Source organism: Geotrypetes seraphini, chromosome 1 (genome assembly GCF_902459505.1).
Source record: "Geotrypetes seraphini chromosome 1, aGeoSer1.1, whole genome shotgun sequence".
Classification (NCBI taxonomy): domain Eukaryota; kingdom Metazoa; phylum Chordata; class Amphibia; order Gymnophiona; family Dermophiidae; genus Geotrypetes; species Geotrypetes seraphini.
In genome coordinates this window covers 526,916,815-526,929,063 of record NC_047084.1, presented here as the reverse complement: position 1 = coordinate 526,929,063, position 12,249 = coordinate 526,916,815, and the positions used below count along the sequence as shown (strand labels likewise).

At 43.6% G+C, this 12,249-nt stretch overlaps 1 protein-coding gene across 6 annotated transcripts in view; it reads left to right on the top strand.

The window, feature by feature from the left end:
- The window catches only part of SNCAIP (synuclein alpha interacting protein), a 230,953-nt gene that overhangs the window by 199,368 nt on the left and 19,336 nt on the right, over positions 1–12,249 (top strand). For all 6 annotated transcript variants that reach the window (XM_033929018.1, XM_033929012.1, XM_033929013.1 and 3 more), the window contains one exon: positions 6,577–6,669. In XM_033929018.1, coding sequence (XP_033784909.1) covers positions 6,577–6,669 — 93 coding nt within the window. The remainder of the gene's footprint in view (positions 1–6,576; positions 6,670–12,249) is intronic.

Sequence of the window (12,249 nt, the reverse complement as noted above, 5' to 3'; positions counted from 1 at the left end):
GTTAGTTGGGGGGGGAGGTTAGTTGAGGGGGAGGTTAGGGGAGTCATCGGGGGGGGGGTCGTTAGCATGGGGGTCCGGAGGGGGTCCGGCTTTCCAGCAGGAGGGGTTGGGCACCCTCCTGCCGGCGATTGGGAGTTTGGGGGGTGTTCCGGCAGGAGGGGTTCGGCACCCTCCTGCTGGCGATCAATAGTTTTGGGGGTCATGGGCGGATTTCTGGCAGGAGGAGTTCGGCACCCTCCTGCCAGCGATCAAGAATTTTGGGGGGGGGGGCAGCGTTCCGGCAGGAGGGGTTGGGCACCCTCCTGCCGGTGATCGGACAGGCGGCCGCAGCCGCTATACTTATTGTGGCAGGGAGATCTCTACTAGGGAGACGCGTAAGGCCGCCTAGGTTCACCTAAGGCCCTTAGGTGAGCTTAGGCGTCTTGTGGGCCTCCCTAGGCTCCCAGAGGTGCCTTCAATATAGGCGGTCTGCCTGGGGAGCATTTTTTTTAAAAAAACGTGCATCCCGATTGGCTGATTAGACAGCTGTAGGACGCCTACAGCTGCCTAAAATCGGGACGGCACTTTGCAGAATCAGGGCCTAAATGTGCACTTTCTTACTACGTGATTGAACCAAACCTCACAAAACTATTCAACTGTTCCTGTCATTCAATCCTAATAGACTTGGAGCTCCTGTCACCAAGAGAACCATCTCCACTGGCAAACAGCATCACTTTTTCTATGGTAGGGCTGGGCTGTCACTAGAAGGTTGTGTTACAACACATAAAGTTAAAGCTGTGGCAACCTCAGTAGCTTATCTCCGTTCCACTCCCATTGAGAACATCTGTAAAGCAACCACCCAGTCCTCAGTTCATACCTTCACATCCCACTACTGTTTGGAAAATCTTTCCAGATGGGATAGTTGGTTCGGACAAACAGTTCTACAAAATCTGTTCTCTGTTTAGATGCCAACTACCCTCTAGCCCTTTAGTTTTCAGCTAGGGAGTCCCATATGTGAGAATATACTGCCTGCTTGTCTTGGGATAAAGTACAGTTATTTACCTGTAACAGCAGGCAAATATTCTCACAATCCTCCCTCCTCCCCTTGTTGGCTTTTTAGCTTTTTTACTAAACTGATGGTCCTGTGAGCTGACATCAAGTGGGAAGGCACCGGCGCATACATGGTACTGGCAGTCATGAGACCTTAAAAGATTTAAAGTGACAGTACACTTTATATACTGTCTGTACTGGGCTCGATGGATGATGTCACCCACATGTGAGAATATCTGCCTGCTGTCTTGGATAACATCTGTTACAGGTAAATAACTGTGCTTTATTTTCAGTTTGCTGATTTTGAGTTTACCTCACTTATTTTGTTAATTGTATTTTACTATTGTTATACTGTTAAAATTATTGAACTGGACTTGCTATAGACCAGTGTTCTTCAACATTTTTACACATATGGAAATGAAAGAATTATTATGTGGACCTGCACCGGTCCACAGACCGGCGGTTGAAGAACACTGGGCTAAGTTATGGGCCAGACCCTGCCCATCTCTGCCCAAGACCCCGCCCCATAATAGTACTAATTGTAACACTATTTTTTCCATTCATTTTTCATATATACACACAGTATAATCTTATTAACAACACATAATGGTTAACCACAAAATTAAACTACACAAAGCACACTGTATGCTTCTCAACATACATTGCTACCAGAACACAGATAACCCCTATGCAAATACGGAACCAAAACAAAAAGTATTAATATATACAGACAAACCCTAAGATGCAAGACTCTGCATGCAGTATAACCCCAGAGAAAAAGAAACAAATGCATTTCTTCCTGAACAGACAGCAGATGTAAATTCTCAAAATTGACACAATTCAATCACTAAGGCCCTCTTTTACAAAGGTGCGCTAAATGTTTTAGCATGGATTTAGCGTGCACCGTAAAGATGTGTGCGCAGAATTGAATCAGTTCAGCGGATGGCCACCAGGATGATCTCAGGGCTCAAGGGTCTCTCGTACGAAGAGAGACTGAACAAATTGCAGCTCTACTCTCTCGAAGAACGTAGGGAGAGGGGAGACGTGATTGAGACATTTAAGTACATCACGGGACGTGTCGAGGTGGAAGATGATATTTTCTTTCTCAAAGGACCCTCAGCCACAAGAGGGCATCTGCTCAAAAACAGGGGCAGGAAATTTCATGGCGACACCAGAAAGTATTTCTTCACGGAGAGAGTGGTTGATCATTGGAACAAGCTTCCAGTGCAAGTGATCGAGGCAAGCAGCATGCCAGACTTTAAGAATAAATGGGATACCTATGTGGGATCCCTATGAGGGTCGAGTTACGGAATTGGATCATTAGAGCATAGACTTAAGGGGATGGGTCATTAGAGTGGGCAGACTTGATGGGCTATAGCTCTTTTCTGCCGTCATCTTTCTATGTTTCTATGTTAAATCAATGCATGCGCTAACCACTAACGCATCCATAGAATAACATGCATGTGTTAGCGTTTAGCGTGTGTTTAGTGTGCCCTAAAAAGCTTAGCGCACCTTTGTAAAAGAGGGGTAAAAATAAAATCATTCCCCCTACCTTTGTTGTCCCCCTTCCTCCATGCTGTGCCTTACCTTCTGGCCTGCTCCCGCCTGGCTGTTTTATGCCACCCCCGGTGTTATCTTCGGGCCGGCTCCCTCTTCCTCACTGCCGCATTGCAGGCAGCTCCTCGCACATCCCGCAACTCATCTGGAAGCCTTCCCTCTGATGTTGTGACATCAGAGAGAAGGCTTCTAGTTCAGGTGCAGGATGAGCATAGGAGCCGCTGCCCATGGCTTTGTGCACTGCAGCAGTGAGGAAGAGGGAGCCAGCCCGAAGATAACGTCGCATCGATCGCACCGATTGTGGTTGAAGAACACTGTCTCGGGCCTGATGCACATGCCAGCCCTGTGGACCGGCAGGAGCCTAAGGCTCCCGGGCCTATTCTGATTGGCCCAGACACCTCAGGCCCCACCTGTGGGCGGGGTTTCAGCTGCCTGGGCCAATCCGGCCCCATTCTGGAGCCAGCTGGCCTGCCGGACGGGCGGGCTTGGCACCCGTCTGTCCAGCCAACGATTTCAAGTACGGGGAAGGGGGGGTCATAGGGTCAGCTAGGGGGGGTCACGGGTCGGAGGGGGTGGCGATCGGGAGTTCGTGGGGGTGGTCGTTGGGGGAGGGGGATTGTGCTGAGGACAGGAGGGCCTGGGATCCCTCCTGCCTGTATTGTAGTGGGGGGTAGGGGGTAGGGGGTCACCGGGGCCAGGAGAGCTTGGGCTCCCTCTTGGCCAGCTCGTACTCGGCGGAGGGGGGTCACCGGGGCCAGGAGGGCTTGGGCTCCCTCCTGGCCAGATAGAGTCGGGGGGGTCGCCGGGGCCAGGAGGGTTTGGGCTCACTCCTGGCCTGATCGTACTCGGTGGGGGGGGGGGGCACGATCGCTGGGGCAAGAGGGCTTGGGCTCCCTCTTGCCCCGATGTCGTCAGGGGTGCCACAGGTGCCAGGGCAGGAGGGCTTGGGTTCCCTCCTGCCCCAATGTTGTGTGTGTGGGAAGGGTTGGGGGGGATTCTGTAACCGGTGTTGTTTTTGACAGACACCAGTTACAGAATCCAGCTTTTAGGCGAAGGACTGGCTCCTCCTTCGCTTAAAAGCCCTTGTGTTGGACGTTTTGGGCTTATGCGTTTTTTTGGTTCATTATGGGCAAAAAGTGTAGACGTCGTGGGGGTGTACTTGTAGACATAGTGGTTGGCTGGGCGTTTAAACAGCTGAAGGTAGAGGCAGGCCATAATCAAAACAAGGACGTTTTGTTTTGGTTATGGACACTTTTCCTGCTTCTGCTTTCCACGTTTAAGGCCTTAGGCCAAAAAGGGACTTAGATGTTTTTTTTGATTATGCCCCTCCACAGTTCTTCATCTGGTTAAAAAAGGCAAATTCATTCATGGGGATTGTCCCTAGGTTTTTGAATTCCTTGGCATTGGATATAAGCTCCATTGTGAATTACACTTCTCCTTCCGTATTCACTGTGATAGGAGATTAACAGACCCGCGAATACAGAAAAACCATGAATAACTTTTTCATATGTTATTCGCTGTTTTCTATTAAAAACCATCGTGAATATGGTGAAAACGCAAATAACATGGAGGGAGAACTGTCCTGTTCCTGAAGGAGAGGCAAAACACAGTGAAGGAAGTGCTAGGAATCAGCGATTTTCTCTGTAAACGCTTGGAATCAACAATTTCTCTATGCAAGCTGATGTAATTTGGAGGGAGGAGCCAGCAAGCTAAAAACCGTGAATAATCGAAACCTCGATTGCTGAAACTGCGAATATGGAGGAAGAAGTGTATATCTTTTGTCAGAATCTGAAGACTTGGGTTTTTATCCCATAACTATTAAGGCTTTGAGGTTTTAGGCAAGAGGTAGAAGTGGTTGAGCTGTTTATTTAATATGGCTTATTGTATAGATTCAGGGACAGATGTTTTACTAATATTTTATAATGTTTTGTTGATTTTAGTATGTATTTGGATTGTTGTATGATCAAGGAAATAATGTATGATTTGTAATGCATTTATTGTTCCTTGCTTTGTACTGCCTCTTGGCTTGAAGAGTGGGTTATTAAATCCATAGTTCAATATAAGCTAATTTTTTGCCTTCCTTCCAAGGCTACAGCTATTTGCTGCTACTTGGTTTCAGCCAAGGACATGTTGTCTTTTCTCTATTGATCACTCTAGTGCAATCAGCCTTCTGTTTGGATGGTGCTCCTTCCAGTCACTGCTCACCAATATTTTGACTCCTTCAGACTGTTTGAAACAGCCAAGTTTGCATTAATTAACCCTTTAAGAAAGTACCATATACACTCAAATACGTCGATCCAAATATGTCGAGACCCCCATTTTTCCCCCGAAAAAGGAGGGAAAATGGTTGACTCAAATATAAGACGGGGGCTTAATATTCAAGTGCCATGCCCTGCCAGGATCTGTACTGTGTCCCCTCCCTCACACCCTCCTCTTCCAGGCTCTGTACCCAGCCCTCTTCCCTTCCTTACCAGACTCTGCACCCAGCCCCCCTCGCTCCCTGCCAGGCTCTGTACCCAGCCCCCCCCCCCTCACTCCATGCAAGGCTTTGCACCCTGCCTCACCTTCCTACCCTGTACCCCCTCTGGTGGTCTAGTGGTAGGACAGGAAGGATGCCTCCTGTCTCCCGTCCCGACCAACTTTTTTAAAAACCACTTTTTAAACTACACCCCCCCCACACACTTACCTTTTGCACCATCTTTAATCCTTGGTGGTGTAAGGCGCAAGAGCGATCTTTCCACGCCCTGCCCTGTGCTGAGCCTCTCCATCCCCGGTTCCCATTTGCGGCCAGCGGTGCACCTGACAGGGCCAAGCTTTTCGTACTTTCTGCTCAGCCATGCGCTGCTCTCTGAATGGCAACCGCCAGTTCTTGTAGGACGAGAACTGGCGGCGGCCAATCAGAGAGCAGCGCGGGACCAAGCAGGAAGCACGAAAAGCTTGGCCCTGTCAGGTGTGCCGCTGGCCGCAAAATGGGAACCATGGACAGAGAGGCTCAGCACAGGGCAGGGCGTGGAAAGATTGCTCCTGCCCCATACACCGCTGGACCACCAGGGATTAATAATGGCGCAAAAAAATAAGCCCGGGGGGGGGTGGGGGAGAGTTAGTTTAAAAAGTGGTTTAAAAAAACAAAAAGTTAGTTGGCCGGAATGGGAGACAGGAGCCATCCTTCCTGTCCCGGCCTGCTGTATCATCTGAGAGGGGGTCGGGTCTTCATTGTATGATTACCCAAATATAGGAAGAGATCCTGATTTTTGGCCCCAAAATCTCATCCTATATTCAAGTATATTCAGTAATTCTATAACAGTACTCCTATATTTGGATGCCTAGAGGGTGCCCTAGAATCCCCAAATTCTCAGTGTGCTGCTCTGACTGCTGCTCTTTGCTTCTTCCAAGTCCCTTGACTTTGTCCTATACCAGTGTCATAGTAGCATCCAAAAGGGAATTCCTTTCCTCCAATTAATTTACTGTGTCTTATAATAAAGGGCAGCAAGGGAAGCCACCTTCATTGTAATTTCTTTAGCTACACCAAAAGTACTTTCATTCATACCTTATATGAGTAGTAAAGGAGGTTTCAATTTCCTTGTTAGAAGCCATTTTCTATGAAGGAGGAACTCTTAATATTGTTTGACACAGTATAATGCTGCAATAACTGCTTCCGTTTTTCACATTTAGCATATATATTTGAAAAAACCTGTAGCTTTTGTTTGCCAAAAACTCTTCAGAGAGCAGGTAGGTATTTCATATACCTAGCAATAAGTTATCTCTTTTGTTAATGGGAGAGAGGATGTTCCTTTCTGTATATTTTAATAATCCATCATACTGCAATACTATATATATTATTTATTCTGTGTCTTTGATACATTCCATATAAATGCAATATAGCAACAGTATAGGTTCCTGTCTCTCTCTCTCATCCTTCCCTTTCATTCCATTTTCTAAATTCAGTAGTTTTTGGTAGATTCAGATTAACAATGTAAAGTTTCCATGCAGGCAAACAACAGAACGGGCTACTTTGCAGAATCAACTCCAGCAGCTACTAGAAGCCCAGAAACCAGGAGACAGATCAATGCCAACATCCCCCAGGTAATAAGAGATAGGGTAGCAGTGAATATAGATATATAAGAATGATTTGAATCTATTATAGCATCTTAAAATGCCTTATTGATTATGGTATTAATTTTTACTATTTTTGTAATATTTGTTATTATATTGTTTTTACAATTGTGTGTGTTTGATATGTACACTGCTTAGACATAAGCAGTTTATAAATTTTAAAAATAAATAAATAAATATTGATATTAAAAAAAACTTGTAGCTTTAAGGCCCAGATGTCCTTAATAAACACACAGGGAAAAATCTAAAATGTATGTTTCTTTATTTCAGTTTAAAGTTTTAAGGCATCCAGTTGTCAAGAGTATTAGATATCACAACAGATATTTTGCTTCTACATGCCTTATGGAAATCTGTTTCCAATGCACCTCTTTTATTTACGTTTGGAATCTGATATGATTACTGGAAGGTAAATCGTGCCAAACGAACCTGATTGAATTTTTTGATTGGGTGACCAGAGAGCTGGATCGTGGACATATGCTAGATGTAATTTACTTAGATTTCAGCAAAGCCTTTGATACGGTTCCTCATAGGAGACTGTTGAACAAACTTGAAGGGCTGAAGTTAGGACCCAAAGTGGTGAACTGGGTTAGAAACTGGCTGTCGGACAGATGCCAGAGGGTGGTGGTTAATGGAAGTCTCTCGGAGGAAGGAAAGGTGAGTAGTGGACTCCCTCAGGGTTCAGTGCTGGGGCTGATCCTGTTTAATATGTTTGTGAGTGGCATTGCTGAAGGTTTAGAAGGAAAAGTGTGCCTTTTTGCAGATGATACCAAGATTTGTAACAGAGTAGACACTGAAGAGGGAGTGGAAAATATGAAAAAGGATCTGCAAAAGTTAGAGGAATGGTCTAATGCCTGGCAACTAAAATTCAATGCAAAGAAATGCAGAGTAATGCATTTGGGGATTAATAATCGGAAGGAACCGTATATGCTGGGAGGTGAGAAGCTGATATGCACGGACGGGGAGAGGGACCTTGGGGTAATAGTGTCCGAAGATCTAAAGACAAAAAAAACAGTGTGACAAGGCAGTGACTGCTGCCAGAAGGATGCTGGGCTGTATAAAGAGAAGCGTAGCCAGTAGAAGGAAGAAAGTGTTGATGCCCCTGTGCAGGTCATTGGTAAGGCTCCACTTGGAGTATTGTGTTCAGTTTTGGAGACCATATCTAGCGAAGGATGTAAGAAGACTTGAAGCAGTCCAGAGGAGGGCAACAAAAATGATAGGAGGCTTGTGCCAGAAAACGTATGAGGAGAGACTGGAAGCCCTGAATATGTATACCCTAGAAGAAAGGAGGGTCAGGGGAGATATGATTCAGATGTTCAAATACTTGAAGGGTATTAACGTAGAACAAAATCTTTTCCAGAGAAAGGAAAATTGTAAAACCAGAGGACATAATTTGAAGTTGAAGGGTGGTAGATTCAAGAGCAATGTTAGGAAATTCTACTTTACAGGTGGATGCCTGGAATGCGCTCCCGAGAGAGGTGGTGGAGAGGAAAATGGTGACTGAGTTCAAAGAAGCATGGGATGAACACAGAGGATCTAGAATCAGAAAATAATATTAAGTACTGGGCAGACTTGCACGGTCTGTGTCTGTATAAGGCCATTTGGGGGAGGATGGGCTGGAGAGGGCTTCAATGGCTGGGAGGGTTTAAATAGGATGGAGTAGGTTTTAACGGAGATTTTGGCAGTTGGAACCCAAGCACAGTACCGGATAGAGCTTTGGATTCTTGCCCAGAAATAGCTAAGAAGAAAAATTTAAATTGAATCAGGTTGGGCAGACTGGATGGACCATTCGGGTCTTTATCTGCCGTCATCTATTATGTTACTATGTTAATATGTTCTCTCTGATTCTCTGGATGTGCTGCATGTGAATAGATTACACTTATTCATTTATGCTCTCCCAGCACATGTAAAAAAATAAATTTTATTCTAAGCGAAATACAGTCCCTTCATTAAATAGGTAAGTTAAGAGATTTAAATATGACAATAACAAAAACTCAGAAAATACCTCTAAAAAAGTCAATATTCAAAGGGGCCAGTATTCAAAGGAAGTTCTATTCATTGGTCATCAATGCTCGGTGTATAATTCTCCATCTGAATATTTTAAAAATGTATCCTGATAGCATCTGACTACTTCAGTTGCTAAATGGCCAGACATTATTTGGATAAAAAGAGGTTAGGTCAGGGGAGGAGCAGCTCATTAAAACCACTATCTGGTGCAAAATGGAAATTATAAAAACTTCATTAAAATTTGGGAACCATTAACGTCCTTTTGTCATGATTGATGCCATTTTCCTAATATTTCTATATTTAATATGTAAGATAAGGGTGGGGTGGGGGGAGGGTTTCTATTACATGTAAAATAAAAATTACTAAAAGGATTTCAGGATGGGAGAGGGAGGGTTATATTTACAACTATAAGTTATAATGATAAGATGTACAAGTGGTTAAATCTATGTTATTGTGTTGCAATTTTTGTACACTTGATGAAAGTTTTAAAATGAATAAAGAATTATAAAAAAAAAACAAAAAAACCACTATCTGGTTAGTGCCAGTGTTGTCACCAATCAGCATGTATAAGGGTAAATCAAAAAAGTAAAGGCAAAATACATTTAATGGCTTTAATAGAAGTAACTGTGAGCAATTGAACATATCACTTTTTCACATTGTCCCTATGCAAGATGACGCATTTGTTGTATCGTTCAATTAGCTTCTGAATTCCCACAGAGAAGTTTTCCATCTGCTCCTGAAGCCAGGTGAGCACAGCTTCCTTTACTTCATCATCAGAGGTGAATCTGTAAACTCACAGCGTCTCCTTCAGTGAATCGAAGATGTAATAATCGCTAGGCGCTAGATCCAGGCTGTAAGGAGGATGTGGAAGACATTCAAATCCAAGCTTGTGCACTGTCCTGTCGCTGCTGCTGTATGAGGACGTGCACTGTCATGGTGCAGCAGACTATTTTGGACAACATTCCTCTTTTGCTGTGAATTGCAGGTTTAAGTTCATTTTACAGCAATGCACAGTAATTTTCACTGTTTGCCTGTGCTATGTCCATAATGAGTCAATATTCGATGGTGAATTCCCACAGGTTTCACTCCTTCTGCCCAAAGAAAGTGCACTATTGTAAGTTATTCGTCAATGGTGCAATCTTGCAATAGAGCGTCCATATTTCTGACCTTATGGCTGCCACGTGACTAAAGGCCGAGCACTGCACTCACTGTGTGTGGACAAACTATCCAACAGGCAATGTACGAGTACATATGTTTCATTTTGCTAGCTCCATTATGGTTATTGCATAGTTTAACACTTGCCTATAATTTTTGATTCACCCTCGCATATTTAGCACAACTAATTATGCAGATAGCTGTGCTGAATATGAAATAAGTTAAGCAGTGGTGTAAGCACATAATTCCTAACTTTATTCCATTAGCCATGCCAGTTGAAAATCTGGCTCAAGCATAAATAATTACAATAAATGGTAAGGCAAATAGACCTAAAATTACAATCTAAGACCTATGTGAAAAACTAGGATTAAAAAAATTCCAGTAGGAATAACAACAAAATCAAACCAAACTCAAAAACTCCTATGTATCTTGGTCAATGAGGGAACACTGAGTAGGTAAAGACAGTGAAATACCTTAATCCTTGTTTAGTAACTTTAGCAACAAAAGCTGCTCACTGGCAACATAAGTTATTTTTTTTTTAAATTTCTTTATTCATTTTTAAACTTACATCAAGTGTACAGTAAATATCAACCAAATATAATACATCACTTGAAAAATTTTCAATATCATACACCAAGAAGATTTAACCCCCACCCCTCTCCCAAATTCATATACAACTAATATATACCACATGAAAATAATATCTTACGACAATCATCTATATATTCTTAATGGAAAAACAGGAAATCCTCCCCCCCAAATCCACATGTGTATTAAGATTGGGAAAAGTGTAACTTATTCATTACTATAATTTAATAAAGGTCCCCACACATCCTTAAATTTATTATAATAACCTTTTTGAACAGCCAGCGCTCTTTCCATTTTATACACATGACAAACTGAAGACCACCAAAAACAATAATTCAGTCTTCTACAGTCCTTCCAATTATGTGTTATTTGTTGGATGGCAACTCCTGTTAATATCAATAAAAGCTTGTTATTATTAGCAGATATTTGGCATTTAGCTCTCAGTCATGCCAAAAAAAATTGTGTCATATGACAATGCTACATGGTTCTCTAACAAACAATTTATTTGATCCCAAATAGACTCCCAAAAAGCCTTAATGAATGGACAATAAAACAATAAATGATCTAAAGTTCCAGCTTCAAGATGACAATGCCAACATCTATTAGACTTAGAGCAATCCAATTTTTGTAAACGAACAGGGGTCCAGAGTGCTCTATGCAACAGGAAAAACCATGTTTGCCTCATAGATGCAGACATTGTACACTTCATCCTCTAGGACAAAATACGTGGCCATTGAGACACACTAATTTGATGCTTAATCTCAATGCTCCAAATATCTCTAAGTCCAGTTTTTGGTTTCTTATTTAAATAGCCAGATAATAATTTATACCACTGTGCAGCCTGGTGACCCAGGAAGTCTGCCTGAAACATAAGTTATTAATAATAACTGCATGTGTGAAAAATCCCAGTTTGTTAATGCATCTGTTACATCATAATTATTCTCTCTTTATAAAAATGCTGTATCTCAATGTCCAATATCTCAGTGTCCTTTTGACAAATTTAGGGGCTTTACTTCTCTAAAACTGCAGTTAGGCTACGGTCAGCAGAGGGCATTAGACAATTAAGAGAAAATTACATGTCCCAGAATGCCTGGAGTTTGCAGCAGTGCTGAGTCAGAGGGGTGTGACTTAGACAGAGGGGAATACTTTTGCCCCATGCTGAATTCATTTGACAGAGATCCCAAAGGAAGAGCTCCCTGAACGAGAAAGAGAGAGAGAGAGAAGGGAACTTCCAGTTTTCCTAGACGTGAGTTAGGGCAGAAGCCTGGGGAAACTGAAGGCTGCCTCCTGAAGCAGAAGGAAAGCTGAAGGAAACAGAATACTCAGTACTGCCTGGCTGAAGACAGTCACAGTGATATTATTGTATTAAGGGTGAGGCAAACCAATAAAGAGAATACTTTGTTGATGTTAAAAGTGTTTGTGAAACGTGTGCTGATTGTTCCTGAAAATCCATGAGGCTAGCCTGACACACTAGGATTCTCTGCCACATATGGTGTTTCTTGCTGATTAGGAAACTGGGCCAATCAGGCCTTAGGATTAGTGGGGATGGGCGGACCCGCTATGCCTAAGGCCTGATTGGTCCAGGCTTCTAGAGCCTGGGCCAATCAGGCCTTAGATTTAGCGGGGAAGGGGCGGGCCCGTCTCATTTCCACGAGGCGGGCTGGACGGCAGCAAGACCCGTCCAGCCGACCAACATGTAAAGGTTAGTTGGGGGAGGGAGGGGTCGTCGGGCTTTCCGGCAGGAGGATTGGGCATCCTCCTGCCAATTACCAGTTTGGGGGGGAGGGGGGTTCCGGCAGGAGG